The 20,552-nt window shown below is 48.2% G+C and overlaps 1 protein-coding gene across 3 annotated transcripts in view; it reads right to left on the bottom strand.

Annotated features, from left to right (window-relative positions):
• Window positions 1-20,552, bottom strand: part of Abcc6 (ATP binding cassette subfamily C member 6) — a 62,902-nt gene that overhangs the window by 15,720 nt on the left and 26,630 nt on the right. For 2 of the 3 annotated variants that reach the window (XM_029561986.1, XM_029561988.1), the window contains 11 exons: window positions 15,581-15,673; window positions 13,597-13,800; window positions 13,335-13,481; window positions 10,111-10,198; window positions 8,336-8,411; window positions 7,985-8,053; window positions 6,307-6,433; window positions 5,962-6,138; window positions 4,228-4,395; window positions 3,158-3,332; window positions 826-901 (listed from right to left, as the gene is read on the bottom strand). In XM_029561986.1, the coding sequence (XP_029417846.1) occupies window positions 826-901; window positions 3,158-3,332; window positions 4,228-4,395; window positions 5,962-6,138; window positions 6,307-6,433; window positions 7,985-8,053; window positions 8,336-8,411; window positions 10,111-10,198; window positions 13,335-13,481; window positions 13,597-13,800; window positions 15,581-15,673 (1,400 nt within the window). The remainder of the gene's footprint in view (window positions 1-825; window positions 902-3,157; window positions 3,333-4,227; window positions 4,396-5,961; window positions 6,139-6,306; window positions 6,434-7,984; window positions 8,054-8,335; window positions 8,412-10,110; window positions 10,199-13,334; window positions 13,482-13,596; window positions 13,801-15,580; window positions 15,674-20,552) is intronic. The other variant, XM_029561987.1, reaches the window with a different exon arrangement.

The following is a 20,552-nucleotide window of genomic DNA, read 5'->3' as shown; positions in this document are numbered from 1 at the left end:
CTATAAAATGGGGATAATCTATCATGTATTACCTATCTATTAGCTACTTATCATCTGTCAATCATTTATTACCTCTCATAAATCAGCCTTCCTTCCATCTAGCTATGCATCTATCTCTGTGTACATGAACTCTTCCCTCCCTCCCACCCTCTCTTCCATTAATCCTTCCTTCCATCTCCCCCCATGTCTACATATGTATATCTACTTAATCTCACTCAGGATCCTTAGCATGCCTGTGCCACTGAAGAGAGTTCTCAGGGTGGCCAGCTGGAACAGCAGAGGAGCTGTCCCCATCCTCAGCATCCTAAAGTCCAACATTCCTCAAGGTGCCCCTGTATGTTCCTCCACCTGGCACAAAAGCTCATCCTGCCTGGTACCTAGGTGGCCTGTTGTCAAACTTCAGGTCCATGGTGAATCCAGCTGTGCTCTGGCTGCAGGGGTCTGGGAGGGAAGGGAACAGTCATTTCCCTCTTGATGCATGAGTGTTCTAGCCACACTCAAACCTCCTGCCCAGCCTGCCCACTGTGTGGAGGATCGTTCCTGGAAGCCAGCCTGCTCTGGTTTGGCAACAACACAACTCTAACGACTGTCCCTAGCCCACAGAAGACACTTGTCTTGGAAATGACCAGTGGGGACTTAATCACTGTCAACTAACCGACAGATCATTTCGAGTGAATTATCCCTCACTGAGTGCATGGGGGGTATTCAGCAGGTATTCCATATGTGAGTTTGGCTGTTCCCTCCATGCCTGAGGGGCAGTGGCCACAAGCAGACCAGGCTTTGGCCTCAGTCTGGCCCACCCCTGCTCAGCACCAGTGAACCCACCTTTCTGGTCTGTGCTCAGACACCCCTCCTCCAAGACAGCCCCCAAGCTCATAGCTGCTGGCCTCTGGCTGTGTTCCTGCAAGGTAAAGGATATCAGTGAGGGTCTCACCAACCCTCCCCCTCGGGTCACCCAGGACCAGCATTCATTCATCTTCTTTCATTCATTCAAATACTGAGCACCTGTCATATACTTGGCGTTGGAAAAACAGCACTGAACATTGTACAAGGTCAAGTTACTCCTGCTTCCCCCAACACCTTTACTCAATCAGTTCCTTGTACCTAGAATGTTCTTTCCTAGGTAACTCACATGGAACCTCAGGGGCCAGCTCCCCCAAGAATAAACACCACACCTGCTGCTCCCCAGGCTGGGCCAGTAACCTAAAGCAGAAGTACAATAGTTTGGCCCAAGACGTGTGAACAACAAGCAACTGCTATTACAAACCATGGTGATATGGGGGATGTTTGTTATATAGCATTGTCACAGCAAAAGCTGACAAATACAAATGGGAAAATTCTGTACTTAGGGTCCTATCTCCAAGTTTCAGGACAGTGACACTGTGAGTTAGCAATTAGGGTTTTGTTATGTATGTGTGTTTGTGTGTACACGTGTGTATTTGTGTGGGGGGTACAAGTGTGTGTGTATGTGTATTTGTGTGTGCATACATGGAGAGGCTGGAGGACAAGCTCGTTTCATCTTTTTAAAATATTTTAATTATTTTTATTCTGTGCATGCGTGTATTGCTTACATGTATGTAAGTGCACCCATGTCGTGCATGCCTGTGGAGGACAGAAGAGACCATCGGATCCCCTGGAACTGAAGTTAGGGACAGTTGTTAGCTGCCATGTGGGTGCTGGGATTCAAGCCCAGGTCTTCTGCAAGAACAGCCAGTGCTCTTAATTGCTGAGCCACCTATCCAGTCCCTCAAGTGTCATCTTTAGGAATGCTGTCCACCTTGTTCTGTGAGTCGGGATCTCTTACTGGCCTGAAACTCACCAATTAGGCTAGGCTTGCTGGCCAGGGATCCCCAGGGATCCTTCTGTCTCTGCCTTCCCACAGAGCTGGGGTTACAAGCATGGCACAGACCACCATGCCCAGGTGCTAGGGATCGAACTTAGGTCCTTACACTTGCAAAGAAAGCACTTTACTGATTGAGCCATCTCCCCAGCCCAACACTAAGGGTTTTGATGAAAGTGGGCCAATGCCAAGCAGATGTTTGCAGAAGAGGCAGAGCCTGAGACTAAGGTAACCCCAGTGGGGCCTTGCCTTGCTGTGGAGGGCAGTGATAGACTGGCATTTCAAAAGCATGTTCTCTGGCACAGTCCAGCACAGCCACCAACAAGTTATAGATATACCCTTGGGCCATTCCATTAACTTCTTCAGTTTCTCATCTGTGAAATGGAGGCAATTAGCTTCCCAGCCCCACAGAGGCACTGCACTGTGCCAAGGTGAGCCCAGCATCTTAGCTGGTATATCTTTCTTCATGGGTAACATTACTTCTGGAAGCTGTTTACCCAGCAGACTCTGTTCTCTGGTGTACAGGACCCCTTTTGCACCAAATTCTCCCTGACTCCTCCTTGAAGCAGTTTTGAGCAGTGGTGCTGGAGGGGACACCACAAGTTCTACTGTGTCCATGGTCATCAGCCTCTGTTCGCTCATCTGTCCCTGGGTGGTCTGCCTCACAGAGCTCTTGTGAAGGTCAAACAGAATCACGGATGGTCAGGACTGCAGGGATGGCTCAGTCGGCAAAGTGTCTGTGGCACAAGCATGAGGACCGGAGTTTAATCCCCAAGATCCATGCAAAAACTGGTGTGATGGTGCACACCTGTAATGGCTGTGCTGGGGAGGCAGATGGGGGATGCAGATGGGGGAACCCCCGGGGCTCACTGACCAGCCAGCCTGGAATGGGCTGCAGTGAGGGTTGCTGTCTCAGGAAACAAGGTGGATGGCTCTGGAATGGAAAATGACAGCTGGCAGTGATGTCTGGCCTGAGAGAGAGTGAGAGAAAGAGAGGGAGAGAGAAAGAGAGAGAGAGAGAGAGAGAGAGAGAGAGAAGAGGAGAGGAGAGAGAGAGGAGAGGAGAGAGAGAGGACAGCAAGAGAGAGATTGATTCTGGCTGTATGATCAGAGACACTGTGAGCCCCAGGTGTTATCTTGGCTCTTTGTGGGAAGGGGAGACCTCCTGCAAGTGGCCATCATGGTGGGTATGGTGAGGGCTGGTGGACCTCAGGGGGAAATGGTCAGTGTACTGCATCTGTTTCAGTGGGACCCTTGGAGCCTTCTCCCAGAGGACAGCAGGAGCTAGGCAGAGGCTCGGTAACCCCCAGTCAGTACCTCCTTCTCCTCCACCTGCTGGCTGTCTGGCTCTATCAAGAAGACCCACCAGGGCCCCATTCCTGTGCAGAAGCTCCTGGTAGGAACCCATCTCTGCGATGGCCCCATCAGCCAGCACCAGGATCTTGTCGGCCTGGGGCAGGACGTGCAGAGCATGGGTCACAAGGATCCGAGTCTGGACAGGGAAGGGGTTAAAGTTACACAGGCATGCTGGTTTGGTGTTCCGAAGCTCAGGGTGGGGCTGGAGCAGTGTCCCCAGGGCAGAGAGGGGAGAACTCCTGTCCTGTGTCTCTTCTGCCCTCTATACAGAGAGTATCATATCCAGAGAGAAAAGCAGGGATGACTTCTTCTGTGGGTGGCTCAAAATGAGGTGCAGTTTATCTAAACTTGCCCCCAGCCCAAGCAGAACTGTGCAGAGCTCCTTGCTTACAACGGGGTCACTGTGGGGTGACCTGAGATCACTGTGAGTTGAAAATATCACAAATGGAAATGCACTAATTTTTTTTTTTCGGAGACAGGGTCTCATGTAGCTCATGCTGGCCTCAAACTCGCTATGTAACCAAGGATGACCCTGAACTTCTCTCCGCCTACCTCCACCTCCCCAGAGCTGGGATGACAAGGTACATACTACCACACTCAGTTTATGAGGTGCTGGGGGCAGACCCCAGGGCCTTGTACATGGTAGGCAAGAACTCTACCACTGGGCTCTACCCCCAGCCTGGAATACAATCAGTACATTAACATACTGAACACCAAAGTTCAGCCACACAGTACTGCTTAGTGCTTGGTAGGGCTTAAAATTGAATGGCTACAGAGCTACAGTTCACTGCCATGCCCCAGTATCATAAGAAAATACCAGATGAAAGCTCACAATGCACATATTAAAAAAAAAACTAAATGTGTATCACTTTTATGCCATCATATAGTTGAGATATTATAAGTAACTTAACCATAGGCCCCATAAGCAAGAAATAAGTGTAAGCCACTGAGATTTAGGGGAAGGGTGGTGAGGCAATCCTGGTTAGGACTGGATTCTCAGGGCTTCCTGATTGTCTGTGACATGAACTTACCGTGTTCTGGAGCAGCCCACTGGGCCCAATGACCTGGTTGAAGACCTGCTGACTGACATGGGCATCCAGGGCTGCCAGGGGGTCATCCAGCAGGTACACAGCAGCTTTTTGGTATACAGCCCGGGCCAAGCTTAGCCGCTGCTTCTGGCCCCCAGAGAGATTCATGCCCTGGAGACCCAGAGAGGGACAGGGACTCAAATTCACATCACTGAGTGACATGAGAATGACTGGATGGTGTGGGTAAAGGGCAAGGGGCCACTCATGGTCCCTGTCCTTGGGTTACACAGGACTCTAAACACTAAGCCAGTACCCCTGCTGGCTTTTACTCATAGTTCCTCCCTCCCCTGGTCTAGCTCTACCTGGTATTTCTTCCCTTTCCTCAGTTGGCTCCATGTTCACTGGGGACACTAGTCACCCCCTGTTATCTCATCCAGTGCTAGATTTTCATTCATTCATTCATTCATTCATTCATTCATCTAATGCTCATCCCATGGCTGCTTGCATCTTGGGATGTACTAGGCTCTGGGGATCCATCACGTCCCTGCCCTCCTGACTCTTTCATCTAACAGGTATGTACCAAGCAAGATGACCAGGGCAGACCTGTCCTTGAAGGTGACAGAAGGAAGGGACAAGCCATGTGGGCTCCTGGGGAACAGATTTCCAGCAGAGAGGAGCAGGTGCAAAGGCCCTGGATAGGGGTATGCTTTGTGTATTCAGTATTCAGTGAGAATGCTGGGGTTCCTGTGGCTGGAGAGAGCAGGAGGTGGGGGGTAAAACAGGAGACAAGGCAGAGAGAAATGGGGCCATGTGGGGGCTTTTGGGGAAATGGTCAAGGCTTTGGATCTGACTCTGGGGGACGTGGGAGACTCTGGAGAGTTCTGAGATGAGCAATGGAGTGACCTGTTCTGTGTTTGCACAGAGCTCTCTGGCTGGTGGACTGGGATGAGTCTAAAGGAGATGGGGGTGAAAATGAGGGTCAGAACTAGGTGTGGATGCACTCAGGAAGCTGAGGCAGGAGGATCACAAGCTCCAGACCCTGTCAACAAACAAACAAACAAACAACAAAAACCCAACAAGGGCCTGAAGCTCAGAGGTGAAGCAGTTGCTTAAGCATTTGCAAAGCCCTGGGTTTGGTCTCTAGCTTGAGTTCCCAGTTCTCTAATCCAGAGGTCAGCCAATACTTCCTGGGATGGGCCAGAGAGTAACTATTGTAAGCTTTGAGGGCCATATGATGTTTGTCCCAGCTGCCCATCTCTGACCTCTGAGTACAAAAGCAGTTGCAGACCACAAGTCAATGAGTAGAAATGGCTGTGTCCCAATAAAACTTTATTTACAAAAAAAAAAAAAAAATAGTGGACTGGATTTGACCTGACTTGCATGCATAGTTTTTCCAACCCTGTCTGTTCTATATCTTCAGATGCCTGTGTCCTGTGCGCTACCATCTCTGCTCAGATCCTTTGATGAGGCCCAGAGAAGTGAAGCAATTTAACTAAGATCACCCAGCAGGGCAGGGCAGGACAGAATAGGGCAGGCTGCACAGAAAATTGTTGGTCTCACTCTTAGCTGAGACAGAGCCTTTCATTTCCCCACCACATTTCTCAGTTTTTAATCAGTTTCTCCCAACAACTACTAAATACCTGCTGTATGCCTGGCCCTGAGCTGGGGGCTTCTCTCTGTGTCCCCTTCTGTTCCCCAGGTGCAATGGCTCCCTTCCTGAAGTCCCAAGCTCCTCACCTGCTCCCCAATCGGGGTATGAACTCCTTCAGGGAAGCTGGCCACATCTGGCCCTAGGGCACAGGCATCTAGAACGTTCTGCAGCCAGGACAGGTCCAGCTCCTGCCTGAAGCACACATTCTTGACCACAGAGGTGTTCTGGACCCAGGCCTCTTGGGGCACATAGGCCACTGGACCCTGAAACATGCCTCACTGTTGGTAACAGGTAACTGCAGAGTAGGGAAGCCAGCTCAGAAGGTAGGGGTGGAGACAGTGAACAGCCAGGAAGCTGAGGAGATGTGAAGAATCTGTAAAGACATCTTAGCAGCAGGGGCAGGGGGGCAGGGAGGAAGGGGGTGGCCTTACCTCAATGCTCACAGACCCTTCCACCTTCAACAGCTCCCCAAGGAGTGCAGACAGCAGGGAGGACTTCCCAGCCCCAACTGGACCCACAACAGCCAGCAGACAGCCCTGGGGCACGCTGAGGTCTATCCTGACAACCCAAAGGGAAACCAACCTGGTGAAGGCCCAGCGTGGGCCTGTGGAAAAGTGGGGATCCCCAGACAGCCACTCCTTTCTCCTGGTCGCTGCTTGGGGAAGCCACTGAGAGGATGTGCAGGCTGTCTTCCCTCTCTTGGGCTTTGTCTGGCTTTCTGGCAGCCTTCCCTCCCACATCCATGACCACACACAGACACAGACACAGATACAGACACACACACACACACACACACACACACACACACACACACACAGACTCCCATGCACACATACATGTACAGATATACACACACAGACATACACATACACGTGCACACCCATGCATATATACACACATGTCACACACATACAGACACATGCAGGCACACGAACACCACATACACACACTACAATCACAGACACACACATATATATACACATATATGCAGATACACACCAGACACCATACCCACACACAGACACACAGACACACACAACACACATGCACATATACCACACATGCATGTGCACACATAGCCACACACACACATACCCGTTTCACACAGCACTCACAGGTGTGCCACATTCATAAGTGTACACACAGACATGTGCACAGCCAATATGCAGATACAGGTGCATGTACATGCTCACATGTGCAGCTGTCCAACTCTAATCCTTCCCAGCTGCAACTTTCAGTTTCCCAGAAGGGCAAAGAAAAAGTCCTGGTGAACACGAGACACCAGCCACACGGGTCTCCTCAATGTTTCTCTCGGGCCAGTGGATCTCAACAGGGATGACCTTGTCCCATGGGTGGGTCATTTGGTACCATCTAGAGATGATTTTTACCACACGACTGATTGGGGTGGGGTACAGCTGGCATTCAGTTCTCTAAACACCCTACAGTGCACAGGACACCCCGCAGTGAGGAATTCTTGGCCCCAAACATCAACTGGGCTAAGACAGAGAACCTGGGCATGCTCCTGCCTCAGGGCCTTTACTCCTGCTCTTCCCTCTGCTTCTTCTCGCTCACCCTGGGGGGGGGCGCACACTCCTCTTTGTTCTGCTCTCCCCATGACTGGAATCAACCTTCCTTCTCAGTTACATCTTGGTCTTTGTCACTTGCCCTAGTTTCCCATTTGTGTCCCACACCCGATGTTCCCCAAGAAAACAGAGGCCGGGTGTTCTTCCTTCACTTCATTCTGTCCCAGAATCCAGACCAGAGCCGGGGCCTAGCAGATGCTCAATAAACAATACAGAGTATAGGGATGGGAACCCACAGAACCTCCCGTGTAGATGGGGACCCACAGAAACCTCCCGTGTGGATGGAGACCCACAGAAACCTCCCGTGTCCCGTGTGGATGGAGACCCACAGAAACTTCCCGTGTGGATGGAGACCCACAGAAACCTCCCGTGTGGATGGAGACCCACAGAAACCTCCCGTGTGGATAGGGACCCACAGAAACCTCCCGTGTGGATGGGGACCCACAGAAACCTCCCGTGTGGATGGGGACCCACAGAAACCTCCCATGTGGATGGAGACCCACAAAAATGATTGGTGGTTCCTTACCCCTCTTGGAAAGTTTTGAGGCTGGCTAGGACTTTGGGCCTTAGAGATGGGGGCTGGGGTGACAATGACCTTAGATTGACATAAGAGGCACAGAAAGGGGACACTGCTGAGGAGGCTGGGCCTTGAGGCTCTTTCTCTTGACCAGGAGACTCAGGTACTCTGTGCCCCTCCCAACAGGCCTCTTACTTGCCAAAGATCTCAGACAGCCAAAACCACCCTTCAGCCCCAGGTGGGACACCCAGTACCCCAGTGTAGCTGAGACCACCCTCTAGCCCCGGGCAAGACTGCACTGTTCTTAGAAGCCCCAAACCTCTTCTCCATAGGTGGAGGCAGCTCCTGGGAGTTCCATACCTGTTCAGGCAGGGTGGGCTCTCTCGGGACCAAGTGAAGGTGCCATTGTGTACAGCAATTTGATCCTTCTTTGTGGCTGCAGGACACAGGACAGTTACAGGGGCTGATCCTGCCCTCCTGGCATACTTGTTTTCAAGACCCCACCAGGCCCTCTGGTCCCTGAAGGCAACAGGTTTCAACAAGGAGCCCCATAAGGCCTGCTGACTTGGGGTGACCCATAGTGCTATAATTCAGGAGCGAGGGATTCACAGCAGGGGGTCAATTCCTGCCTACTCTCCGTTTTTATAAAGTTTGAACTTGGCATGGTAGCACATATGTGTAGTCCCAGCACATAGGAGGTTGAAGGCCAGGCAGGGCTACAGAGTGAGTGTGAGGCTAGCTGGGACTACATAATGAAACCTTGTCTCAAAAAATAAAACAACTAGGGGACTAGAGAGATGACTCAGTGGTTAAGAGTACTGGCTGCTCTTCCAGAGGACCTGGGTTTAATTTCCAGCACCCACATGGAAGCTAACAACCGTCTGCCCTCTTTGGACTTCTGTAGGCAGGGCATGACATGGGTGCCCTTACATACATGCAGGCAATATACTTATACACATTAATAAAAAATAATAAATAAATATTTAAAAATCAACTGCCAGATGTGGTGGCACAAACCTTTAATCCTAGCACTCGGGAAGCAGAAGCAGGCAGATTTCTGTGAGATCAAGGCCAGCCTGGTCTACTTAGCGAGTTCTAGGCCAACTGAGGCTATAGGGAGACCCTGTCTCAAAAAACAAACAACAAAAACTCATAAAAGACACAAAACAAAATAATAAATAAACAAAACACGACAAAAACCTGACAGTAAATTAATTAAAATAAATCAGTAAATGAAGCCAGCCCAGTATGGTGATATGTGCCTATAATTTTAGTATTTTTGGAGGTGAAGACAGGAAGATCAGGATTTCAAGTCCAGCCCTGGCTACATAGTGAGTTCAAGGTCAGTCTGGGCTACATGAGACCCTGTCTCAAAAAACCAAAAGAATAGCCGGGTGTGGTCGTCTGTGCCATGAGAGACTGTCTCACAAAAAAAAAAAAAAATAGGGGTGTGTGGGCGCTGGAGAGAGAGAGAGAGAGAGAGAGAGAGAGAGAGAGAGAGAGAGAGAGAGAGAGAGAGAGAGAATAAACAAAATACATTAACTTTGCAGGTGTTCTAAGGCAGTACTTAAACTCATGAGGCCCTTGAGACAACCAGCAGGTCCTGGGATCCTGTCCACAGGCGCTGAGGCTTTTAAAGGCATGCCATGGTCACCCAGCTAGTCAGAGTGAGAGTTGGGATGTGTTCCCAAGTGGGGACATCCAGCCTCAGGGTAGGGTGTTAATCACTATGTGGGTATTTTCTAGATAAGCAGGTTGACCAGAGGTCTCAGTAACAATAAATGGGTGGGGGGCCAGGCTGCACCCTTTGTCCCCCACAGCAGTTAATGTCAGTGAACCCATAGGCAGAGGGTGAAAGTGGTAGGACTGAGTTGGGGAGTGGGCTACCCAGAGCGTGGCGAGTCTCCACAGTGACACCTGTCCTGGTCTCATCTGACTCTAGCTCAGCAATGTCCCCATGACTCTCTTCCTGGACTTCCAGGAGCACCCATGGCATCCCACAGGGCACCGCCAGCTGTTGAACAACCCACAGCAGCAGCTCTGCGATGCCTGGTTCCCAGTGACTGGGCTGATGGTGAGATCTGCATATGCGGTCATCATCCCCCATTCACTCTCCTGCCCATCTCAGCACTCACAGCATCCAGAGGGACTTGAGTCCACACCACTGGGGTCCACTTCTTCCAGACACAGGAAGGCAGTCAGACGGTCAAAGGACACTCGAGCCTGGGGACACAAAAGCTGGGGGGTCACCAGGCTGGACGAGCAACAAGCTTGAGTTCTAGGTGGGTGTCTGGAGATGCCTGGGGGCAGATTCCTGAAGCCTCAGACTGGCCCCTCTTCACTTTGCATTTGCTAGGGGTTGGAACATAGCTTTGTAGGTCCTGGAAAACAATGACCTTGAGAGAGGTGGAGTAGAGACCTCTCTCTGCTCCCTCATCCTAAATGAGAGAAACTGGAACAAACCAGCTGCCTCCAGCTAAGACCTGGGAAGAGGGCAGCACTTTGCCAACAGCTCCGAGTGACCATGTGGAGGAACTTCTAACTCTATCCTTTGGGGGGCACCCTCTTAGTGGCCATTGCACAACCATTGGTGACTGGAGGTGGCCACTAAAATACAGGTGTCTCAAGGCTGAGGAGATGGCTCAGTGGTAAAGTGCTTGCTGTACAAGCAGGAGACCTGAGTTCAGATCCCCAGCACCCATGGCAGAGCCAGGCATGGCAGTTCATGTCTGTAATCCCAGCACTTGGGAAGTGGAGACAGGTGGATCCCTGGAGCTCTCTGGCCAGCCAGACTAGCCAAATGGTACAGTTCTGGGCTCAATGAGAGACTGCTCCGAAAATAAGGTGGGCTGGAGGGAAAATAACACTAAGGATATTTGGAAAAGCCGTATGGAAACCTATTTTAGAAGCGAGTGTGTGTGTGTGTGTGTGTGTGTGTGTGTGTGTGCATGTGTGTGTGTGTGTTCATACAAAAGAATTTAGTTGGCATTAACACAAGGGATAATGCTCCCCCCAGAAGCCATAGGTTGCCAAATAAAAAGCCCAGTGCCAGGTGTAAGATACCTTCCCTCAAGTTGTTGGCCAGGGGTATCCCAGAGATTTTCCCCAAAACAATACAGACTATTGTCACTGCTCTTGGTTTCCCAGGAGAACTTGATGGTAAGACTCTATTACCAAAGACAGCACATACTCCAGTCACAGGACATGGAGAAATCAAGTTGGTGCTGACTGGGAAGCTTCCTCTATGCTGGCTAGTTTACACAGTCTGGGGAAGTGCTATGTAGGCTACTGGTGGGAGAAAAGTCACCAACAATCTTACCCAGCTGTGAACCCTGTGGGCTACAACAACAACCAGCATGGCAAGCTATGTCCGTGGGTGCAACATGGCAAGAATGTTATTGAGGTAACCAATTGCTTTCTGATTGGATTTGAGCCCTACTCTATAGGAAGAAACTCATACATGATACTGAAAATCTGACCAAGAACCCATGTGTGCTGCATAGTGATGTATTTAGTGTCAACTTGAGACACCTGGGTTGAAGGCACCTCAACTGGGGGAATTGCCTCCATTGGACTGGCCTGAGGCCATATCTGTGGGGGAATTTTCTTCATTGTTGAGTGATGTGGGAGGGGGCCCAACCCACTGATGGTGGTGCCATCCCTGGGCAGGTGGGCCTATGTTGTATAAGAAAGCAGGTTGAGTATGGGCCAGGGGAACAAGCCAGTAAGCAGCATTCCTCCATGGCCTGTGTTTCAGCTCCTGCCTCTAGTTTCCTGCCCCTGAGTTCCTACCTTGGGCTCCCTGATGAACTGTGACCCAGGAGATATAAGACAAATAAACCCTTTCCTCCCCAAGTTAGTAGTGGTCAGGGTGTTTTGTCACAGCAATGGAGAGACAAACTAGAACACCACGGCTGGAGAGCTCAAAAGCTCCAGGAGTGAATTTAATATTATTATTTTGCTAAATGGACACAGTATTAAATTTCCCTCTCAGTTTGTATCTTTCTACCTATAGATTAGTGCAGCTCTCAGACCTCATCAGAGAAATTTATTTGTACAGTGGATGGTGATTAATGCAGAAACTTACAACTAGTCAAAGTGCAGAGAATAAGTGTCTATAGAGTGCTCATCCATAAGTGGGGAACCTATATTACATCCCCTTACCTCAGGGATCATCTCAGAAGAGGGGGCAGAAAGATTTTAAGAAGCAGAGTCTGGTCAGGGAGGACCAGAGCAAACAGTATCTTCTGGTCATGACAGGGCCACTGCACTCATGAACTCAGAGCAGCCATAGTTGGCTGCCTGCATAAGACCTGCACAAGATCAAGTCAGCCAATATTCCAACAGGAAGTGGGGAGGGGCTCACAAGAGCCCCATCCATAGCTGAGGAGCTGATGGCTTCTGGGGGAGGGAAAGTCAGTTTTCTTTAAGAGTTGGCCCCTGGTAGGTGGACCAGGCTCCAGAGGTTGGCCCCAAACCTGAGTATATGGGCAGCATAAATTGGACTCTGTGGGATATCAAAAAAAGAGAGATGGGTCTAGAGAGATGGCTCAGGGGTTAAGAGCTCTTACTGCTCTTGCAGAGGACCCAGGGTCAGTTCCCAGCACCTACAAGGCAACTAACAGTCCCTAACTCCAGTTCTAGAGGATCAAACACCCTCTTCTGGATTCCGCAGGCATTGCATGACACATGTGCATTTACATTTACATACATGTAAGCAAAACACTCATTCACATAAAATAATTTTTTTTTTAAAAAAGAGCGAGATCACAAAGTTGGAAGAGAGCTGGGGGGGATCTGGGAGGAGTTGGGGGAAGAATGGGAGTGAGTATAATCAAAACACATTGTATGAAATTCTCAAAGAATTTCTAAAAATATATCAAACAATAAGGTGGAGAGTGATAGAGGAAGGCATATCACTGAACTTTGACCTCCACGTGCACACACATACACACAGGAGGAGGAAGAAGAGGAGGAAGAGGATGAAGAGGTGGAGGAGGAAGAGAGAGGAGGCGGACAGCAGCGGCAGGCAGCTCAGTTATGCAACCTTCCTCATTTTTATGCCCCAGGATATGTGATGGGAAAGGACTGGAGACAGAAAAGGCAGAGAAATAAAAGGCCTTGTTCAAGAAGGGGACCCACGACGAGTCCCTGCATGTAGAAGTGATGCATCTTCTGGGGATGCTTGCTCAGGTCTCCCTGAACCCTCTAGACCACTTCCAATGATATCTTGCTCTACTCTAGGCAGTGTTTCTCCACCCCCTCCCACCATATGCCGACAGTGGTCTGGGACATGAATAGTCCAGCCCCAGCCCCCTGAGATCTCCTAAGCCAGCCTCCGCCCCTCCTAGCGCCTCACCTGAACAATGCTGTGTATTGAGAAGGGCAAGAAGGCTTGGGCTTTGTTCAGGATGCCGAGCACCGTGAGGGTCACAAAGGCCTTCTCTGCATCCATGGCATTGTCCTCAGCCACCAAGGTGTGGACAGCAAACACAACCAGCGCCACCTGGCAAGGTACAACCATGGCACTGAGACTGCTGTCTGTGGCTAAGAAGCCCACTGAGGTGTCTCCCAGGACATCCCTCAGCCCCACCTCTGCAGAGAGGCCAGAGTGACAGTACCAGAAACGTGGACACTTGGAAGGACACAAGAGACACTGAGAAGAGCAGGGTGGAGGTCCTCAGGGTGTCCAGCTCCTGGCCCCGGATGTCCAGGAGTCTCTCCAGGAAGGCCTGCTCCCAGCCGTGGGATTTGATGGTTCTCACAGTTCTGAGGATGGAGCTGGTGAGTTGTGCCCGGGATGCCTTCTGCCTCATTTGCTCTTCCTGGATGAAAAAGAAAGAGGAGAAGGACCAGCCTGGAACTGCCATCCCCTATAGCCTCTGTGGCTACCCTTAGCAAGCTCTGCAGATCTATCTCCAATCCCCACCCCATCAGAGCATCTCTGCCTGGGTCCTGGGCCCAGCTTCTCTCATCCTGGGCCTTCATCAGCCCTCTCAACCCCTGCACTTGCTTTTGCTGAGCCTATTGGAAGGCCCTGGAGGAAGCAGTTGCCAACACATCTGCAGACCCAACCTGGGTGTGGAGGTGTATCCAGCAAGGTTTCCTGGAGGCGAGGGTACAGCCTGCACTACGTCTTAAATGAGGAGGACAAGGAGGGAGTAGATGCCCTATGCACAGAGAATGGGTGAATGGAGACAAGAGAGAGCCACCTTCAGAAAGGGGACAGGTGTCTCAATGGACATCCAGGGAGTCCACAGGAAAGGGAGACAGCCAGCCAGAGTTCAGGTGGAGAGCAATACTGTCACTGTCAACATCTGAGGGTCAGATAGAAGTGTTTGGGGTTCTCTTCAGGGGTAGTTGATGAATGATTTTGAGAAGGTCACCCAGGAGGCCTGAGAAGCCCAGGTGGAGGGGGTGGATGGTGGGGAAGAGGGGCAGGACATTCATCCCTCCTTCTTCCTGAAATTTATCAATATTTCTTTCCTTCTTTCCTTTCCTCCCATCCCCTCTCGCCCCTCCCCTCCCCTCTATCACACCAGGCTTACAGTGGCTTTGTTTTTTTTGAGACAGGATCTCACTATGTAGCTCTGGCTGGCCTGGAACTCTCTAAATAGACCAGGCTGGCCTCCAGCTCACAGAGGTCCACCTCCTCTGCCTCCAGAGTTTTAGGATTAAAGGCATCTATCACCATGCCTAGCTAGAGGACACTTTATAAAACATTTATATTGTGTGTATATTGGGAAGTGGGGTGTGCATGCCACAGGGTGCGTGTGGAAATCAGAGGACAACCTATGGAAGTTGGTTTTCTCCTTCTGTGTGTGTCCTGGGATTGAACTCAGGTTGTCAGGCTTGGCAGCAGGTGACTTAACCCACTGAGCCATCCCACCAGCCCTCATGGAGCATTATGTATCACGCACTACCCCAAATGTTGAGTTAGTCCTTGCTTCTGGGAAGCTTTTAGTCTGATGAGATCCTGGCTATGAGTTATACACTAAGGAAGCACTAGAGAAAGAGAAAGAGCTCAGGCGAAGGAGACTCTGCCTCTAAGTCTGGGCATGGTGCTGTTAAGACCTGAGTGGCAAGGGGAAGGGGGGGAAATGGGCCATCTGCAGGCAAGGGGAACCCGAAGAGGCAAAGGCACGGAGGTGGGGACATCTGCTGGTTGAGGTCTGGGAGGCTTAGGGAGCAGAGAGAGTGAGGAACAGAGGAAGGAGGGGAGACCTGGTGACAGTAGGCCATGGTGGGGTCTCTGGCTTTGACACTGAGTGAGATGAGCAGAGCAGAGCAGAGAGTGGTTCCTGGTGTCACATGTCCCATTTTGACTGCTGAATGGGGGTGGGGGAGGGGCAGGAGTAAGCAAGGGAGGGGTGGCAGGAGCCATCCAGGTGAGAGACAGCAGCTTGGGGCCCCCACAGGAAGGGCCACATTCTGAAGTGGTGGGGGCTTGTCCAGGGACATGGGTCTGGGTAGTCACACCACAGCAATGGCAAAGCCAGGACAACATCCTCTGTTTGCCTCTCCCTTCCTGTCTCTGTCACCAGCCAGGGAGGCTGGGAATTGTTCCTCTCCTGACCAGCATGTTCCCATTCCCAAACACCAAACCTGATGGTGGCTCCGCTTCTTAGTAATGAAGAAATTCAGAGGAAGGAGGCTCAGGAAGACAGCAATGGCTGTGAGGGCTGAGGGTCCAAGGAGCTGGGGACAGAGGATAGGGTGTCATGAGTCCCAGTGGCTTGGACATGTATGAGTCCTAAGGCAAGAGGATGTCAGACACAAGGGCAGTCAAAGTCTCAGAGGTCAGGACCTGTAGGGCTCTCCAGAGGAGATGCCTGCTGGAAACAGGTCTTTTGCACGTATGTATGTGTGTCTGTCTGTATCTGTGTATGTGTGTTGGGGGAGCACCTCACAGCAGGAATGTCACACTCAAGTCAGACTATGCAGTAGCCAGCTGGCAAGAGGGCATTCCTGTCCAGCCAGAATGGTTCAGAAGACAGGAATGGAAACCTAAGTTCAAATCCTGGCTCTGACCCTTGTGAGGCTGGCCCTGGGGAATCCATGACACCATAAAGCTATGCCCTCCTCAGGTTATTGAGTTGTCTTCATTGCCTATCATGGTTCTTGGTGTGTGTGTGTGTGTGTGTGTGTGTGTGTGTGTGTGTGTGTAGACTAGAAGCTGTCATCAGGTGTCTTCCTCAACAGTTCTCCAGCTTATTTTTTGAGACAGGGTCTTTCATTGAAACTTGGAGCTGGCCAGTTTAGCCAGGCTGGCTGGTCATGGAGCTCCAGGGATCCTTCTGTCCCCATCTCCCCAGAGCTGGGAATATGGGTTCATGCCACTGTGTCCAGCTATCTACATAGTTTCTGGGGCTCTGAACTCGGATCCTTATGCTTGAACAGTAAGCACTTTGATGACCCACCCCAATCCTGTTCTTTTTAAAGTTTTATTATTAGTGTGTGTGCGTGTGTGTATATGTGTGTGCATGAGTATGCATGTATGTGCATGAGCATATGTGATGTGGTATAGGAATAACTTTTAATGACTTTTACAATGTGGACATTGTCTGGACTAAAGACTTACCTAACCTTGCAACCAAAAAGTTACTGTTATCATATAAACAAGTTCACTGAGCCACGTGCTCTTCTTGTGACCTGAGCATATGACCTTAATCCCTCAGGATCCCTCTTTGCCCTCCACCCAAAATAGTGAATGGATGTAGATCTAAATGCTTTACATATCAAGGCACTGAAAGCAACATGGTTTCTCATTGCAAACAGTAAGAGAAATCTGTTGGCTGATGTGTGTGATATTCTAGGCCTAGGGATGAAGGGGCAAGATTCTCTGATTGGATAAGGGTGGGTCCTGACTTCTACTTCCCTATCATGCTGGAGATCCTAATAAAAGAATGAGTGAGGCCTTGCTGGGCAGCACAGTTCCCAAAGACACCTGGACGGGTGCTTGGCAGTTTGGGTCCATGCTTGGCTTTATGAATGCTAAGAGTCATCCTGTGTCTTTATTAAGACTTAACTGTAATGTGGCTTAGTAATGCCACATTGGGGTATCTCATGTAAGGAAGAGACTCTCCATTCCTGAGGAAAAAGGGAAATATAGGACATCCCAGTGATACACTGTTAGGTTGTATGACATTAAGTGCAAAGCTTCCCTGATATCTTGTACCAGAACACTAAATCATGGATCAGCACGTGAAGAAATTCCAAGAAAAAGGGAATTATTGGATGTACCCTCTAATGGAAATATCATTATAGGAGAGAACATACTTATTTTTCAGATTGTCTGCCTCCATTTACAGACACAAGCTAACTAATTGTGGGTCTAAGCTTTCAAGCATCTGGTCACCCCAAATATGGGAAAAACTTAAATTAGATAATATTAAAGGCAGATACTTTTGTTGGCTTGATTCTCCTTGACCATGAGTACTAACAGCCACATATTCATGATCTTATAAAATTTAAAGATGTTAGAGAGTGACCCTTCAAAATCAAGCGCTCTGACTTTTTCCACTTCCCATTCCCAATGCAAGATCTAGTAGATTCAATTTTACAGAGAAAAGTCTTTTTAAAAAACACATATTGGTAAATAGTCAAGTGCTATTTGAACTCACTGAGAAGCTGGCTCTGGGATTTGCCCTCCCACTTCAGACCAAAGTCTGAAAATGTCCTCCAAAACTCCTGAGACAGGCTGGACCCCTGACTTGTGGACCAAGAAGGGGACCATAAAATAGCTCTATCATAGAGGCATTACCCTACCCCCTGGAGAACAGTTAAGGGATAAAACATTCCCAACAGAATGTCCTATTATTTCTTTCATGATATAAAGATGTTTATAGTAAAAACAGCTTAAGGAATACTCTATTTTGCCACTAACAATGTACTTGAGTGAAAACCTTCCACTGAAGTTTCAGTCTCTCAGGCTACAGGGGAAGCGGAGGCACTCTTAAGCTTGCCATCCCTAAGACAGAGGTAGGACAGCTCCCTCCTTAGCCTTAGGATAATAGAGAATTTACTCCTAAGTTTAGATGTAATAGGAAAGTTTAAAAATCTCCACAAACTTATGGGAACCCCTCTAAAAATATTTTGGTTCAATCTTAAGTAATTCAGATTGTACTATGAAAAAGTTTTAATTGGGGCTGAAGAGGTGGCTTGGTGGTTAAGAGCACTGGCTGCTCTTGCAGAGGACCTGGGTTCAGTTCCCAGCACCCACAGGCGGCTAACAATCATCTGTAACTTCTCTTCCAGGGGGGATCCAACAGCCTCTTCTGGCCTCTGAGGGCACTATGTGAATGCATGCACAGACAAGCAAGCAAAACACTCATACATATTAAAAAAAAACAGATTTTAAAAAATTTTTAAATGTTTTGCTTCCTCAGATACCTTTGATTTAGATTGTTCTGGTCAAATCTTTTATGGTTTATTCTCAGTTACTCCAAGAAATCTCTCTTTGATTTACTTGGTGCAACTCACTCAAACATTGGTTTGTTATTAGAAACTTATCAGAAGTTGGTAGACATTGTGTAGTGACCTATCAATGAAGTTCTCACAACAAATGATAAATTTATTTGTTAATAAATGTTTCATGGTATTAAGATAATCAGTAAGAGAAAATTGTTAGAAGGATGTAAGAATGGAAATATTTTTAGTAAAGGGAATTTGTATATGAAGATTAAGATGGCTGGATGTTTCCAGAATGGAAAGGAAAGCTAAAAGGCCTTTGGTATGTTATGAAGGTTTAATTAAGCTATTTTAGATGCATAAAGGATGAGACTTAAAGATGATACATAAACTCTTGATATTTCTAGTCGATGTTCAATGGAACTTCTACTTAAATCAACAGAGTTATTGAGCTAATCTCACTATTACAAAGGTTGGCTTAAAAAATACAGTATGTCTGATCAAGGTTTATTTAAGAGCATTTAGTTTTTGCTAAATATTACACATTTAAATGTGCCAGGCTGATGTAACTGATGTTCCAGTGTTCAGTAACCATACCTGGAGCTCACTCTACTGCTGTAGTCCCTCAAACTACCATGATGTTGTTATTGATTTAAAAGATTGCATTTCAGCCTGCGTGGTGGCGCACGCCTTTAATCCCGGCACTCTGGAGCCAGAGGCAGGCAGATCTCTGTGCGTTCAAGGCCAGCCTGGTCTACATAGTGAGTTCCAGGCTGCGTGGGGCTACAGGGAGACCCTGCCTAGAAAAGATTAAAAAAAAAAGATTCCATTTTAATATGATTTTCCATTTCTATTATTGCTTTCAATGATGAGAAATTTGTCTAATTTTTAAAATGGAAAAATTTTCCTCAAAATTTGATCTATAGCCCCATCTTCTGTCAATAATGGGTTAAAAAGGCAATACACCTTCATTAGGAAAAATGTTTTTTTAGATTCTTTTTTTTTTTGAGTGTTTTGCCTGCATGTATATAAGTATACCCATGTTGTACAGAGCCCATAGAGCACACAGAGGTTGTCGGATCCCCTGAAACTGGAGTTAAGGATGGTTGTTAGCTACTGTGTGGGTACTGGGAATCAAATCCATGTCCTCTGAAAGAGCAGCCAGTTCTCTTAGCTGCTGAACCAACTCTACAATCCCTCAGACTTCTTTTTGTTATCAGTATTTACCTCTATTTTAAAGCCTCCTTCATAGATGAACTCATCCTGTTTTTATTTCAAAACATTTGACCTCACACAGAATTGCCTGGCATCCCCACAGAAAGAAATAGTCATGCCCCCTGCCTAGTTATGTTTTTTCAATGATCATAGGTACAAACTCAATAAATTACTCAGTCCTGTCCTCAACAAATTATTGAATCCTGTCCTGACTGCAAATTGTTGGGCCCCATCATCAGGAAAGAAGTCAAACCGGCAGGTGTTCATCCTAAGGAATTCTGGCAAATGAAAGTAACTCACATAAATTCCTTTGGCCATTTAAAATTCACTCATGCATGTGTCGATACTTTTAAGGCTTTATTTTTGTTATTGCTTGAACATATGAATCTGCTCAAGCTATTTGAAAAAATTTATTAACTGCTTTCCCTGTAACAAGATCTCCTCCCAGAAAAAATCAAAACAAACAGTTGTCCTGCTTATATATCAAAAACTTTTATCTCTTTGTCAACTTTGGGAAGTCCATGTCTCTCATGACATTCTCTATATTACCCCAAGTACAAACCACAATTAAACTAACTCATTTATTATTTAAAAAGGTATACATAAACAAAAAAGGAGAAATGAAAGGCTGCTCAGGAACAAATGGTATTTAATTTTTTTTTCTTTTTTGGTCTTTTTGAGACAGGGTCTCCCTGTAGCACCAGCTGGCCTAGAACTCCCTATGTAGAACAGGCTAGGCTTGAACTCATAGAGAGCCTCCTGCCTCTGCCTCACAAGTGCTGGGATTTATGCTTTACATTTTTAAAACTGTTCCTCTCAATTTGACCCCCTAGCATCTACTAAAAAGCATCTTAAAAAGCAGGAAGTTTTACTAAACTTCTTGGTTTTATATAAACTTGTTTAAGGGCCAACTAATGTCTAGATTTGGTTCTCTCATTAATTGGATCTGAGA

This window comes from Nannospalax galili, unplaced genomic scaffold (genome assembly GCF_000622305.1).
Source record: "Nannospalax galili isolate Female #2095 unplaced genomic scaffold, S.galili_v1.0 scaffold32, whole genome shotgun sequence".
Taxonomy (NCBI): Eukaryota; Metazoa; Chordata; class Mammalia; order Rodentia; family Spalacidae; genus Nannospalax; species Nannospalax galili.
Note: the sequence above shows the minus strand (reverse complement) of the source record. Positions and strands in the feature narration are given on the sequence as shown.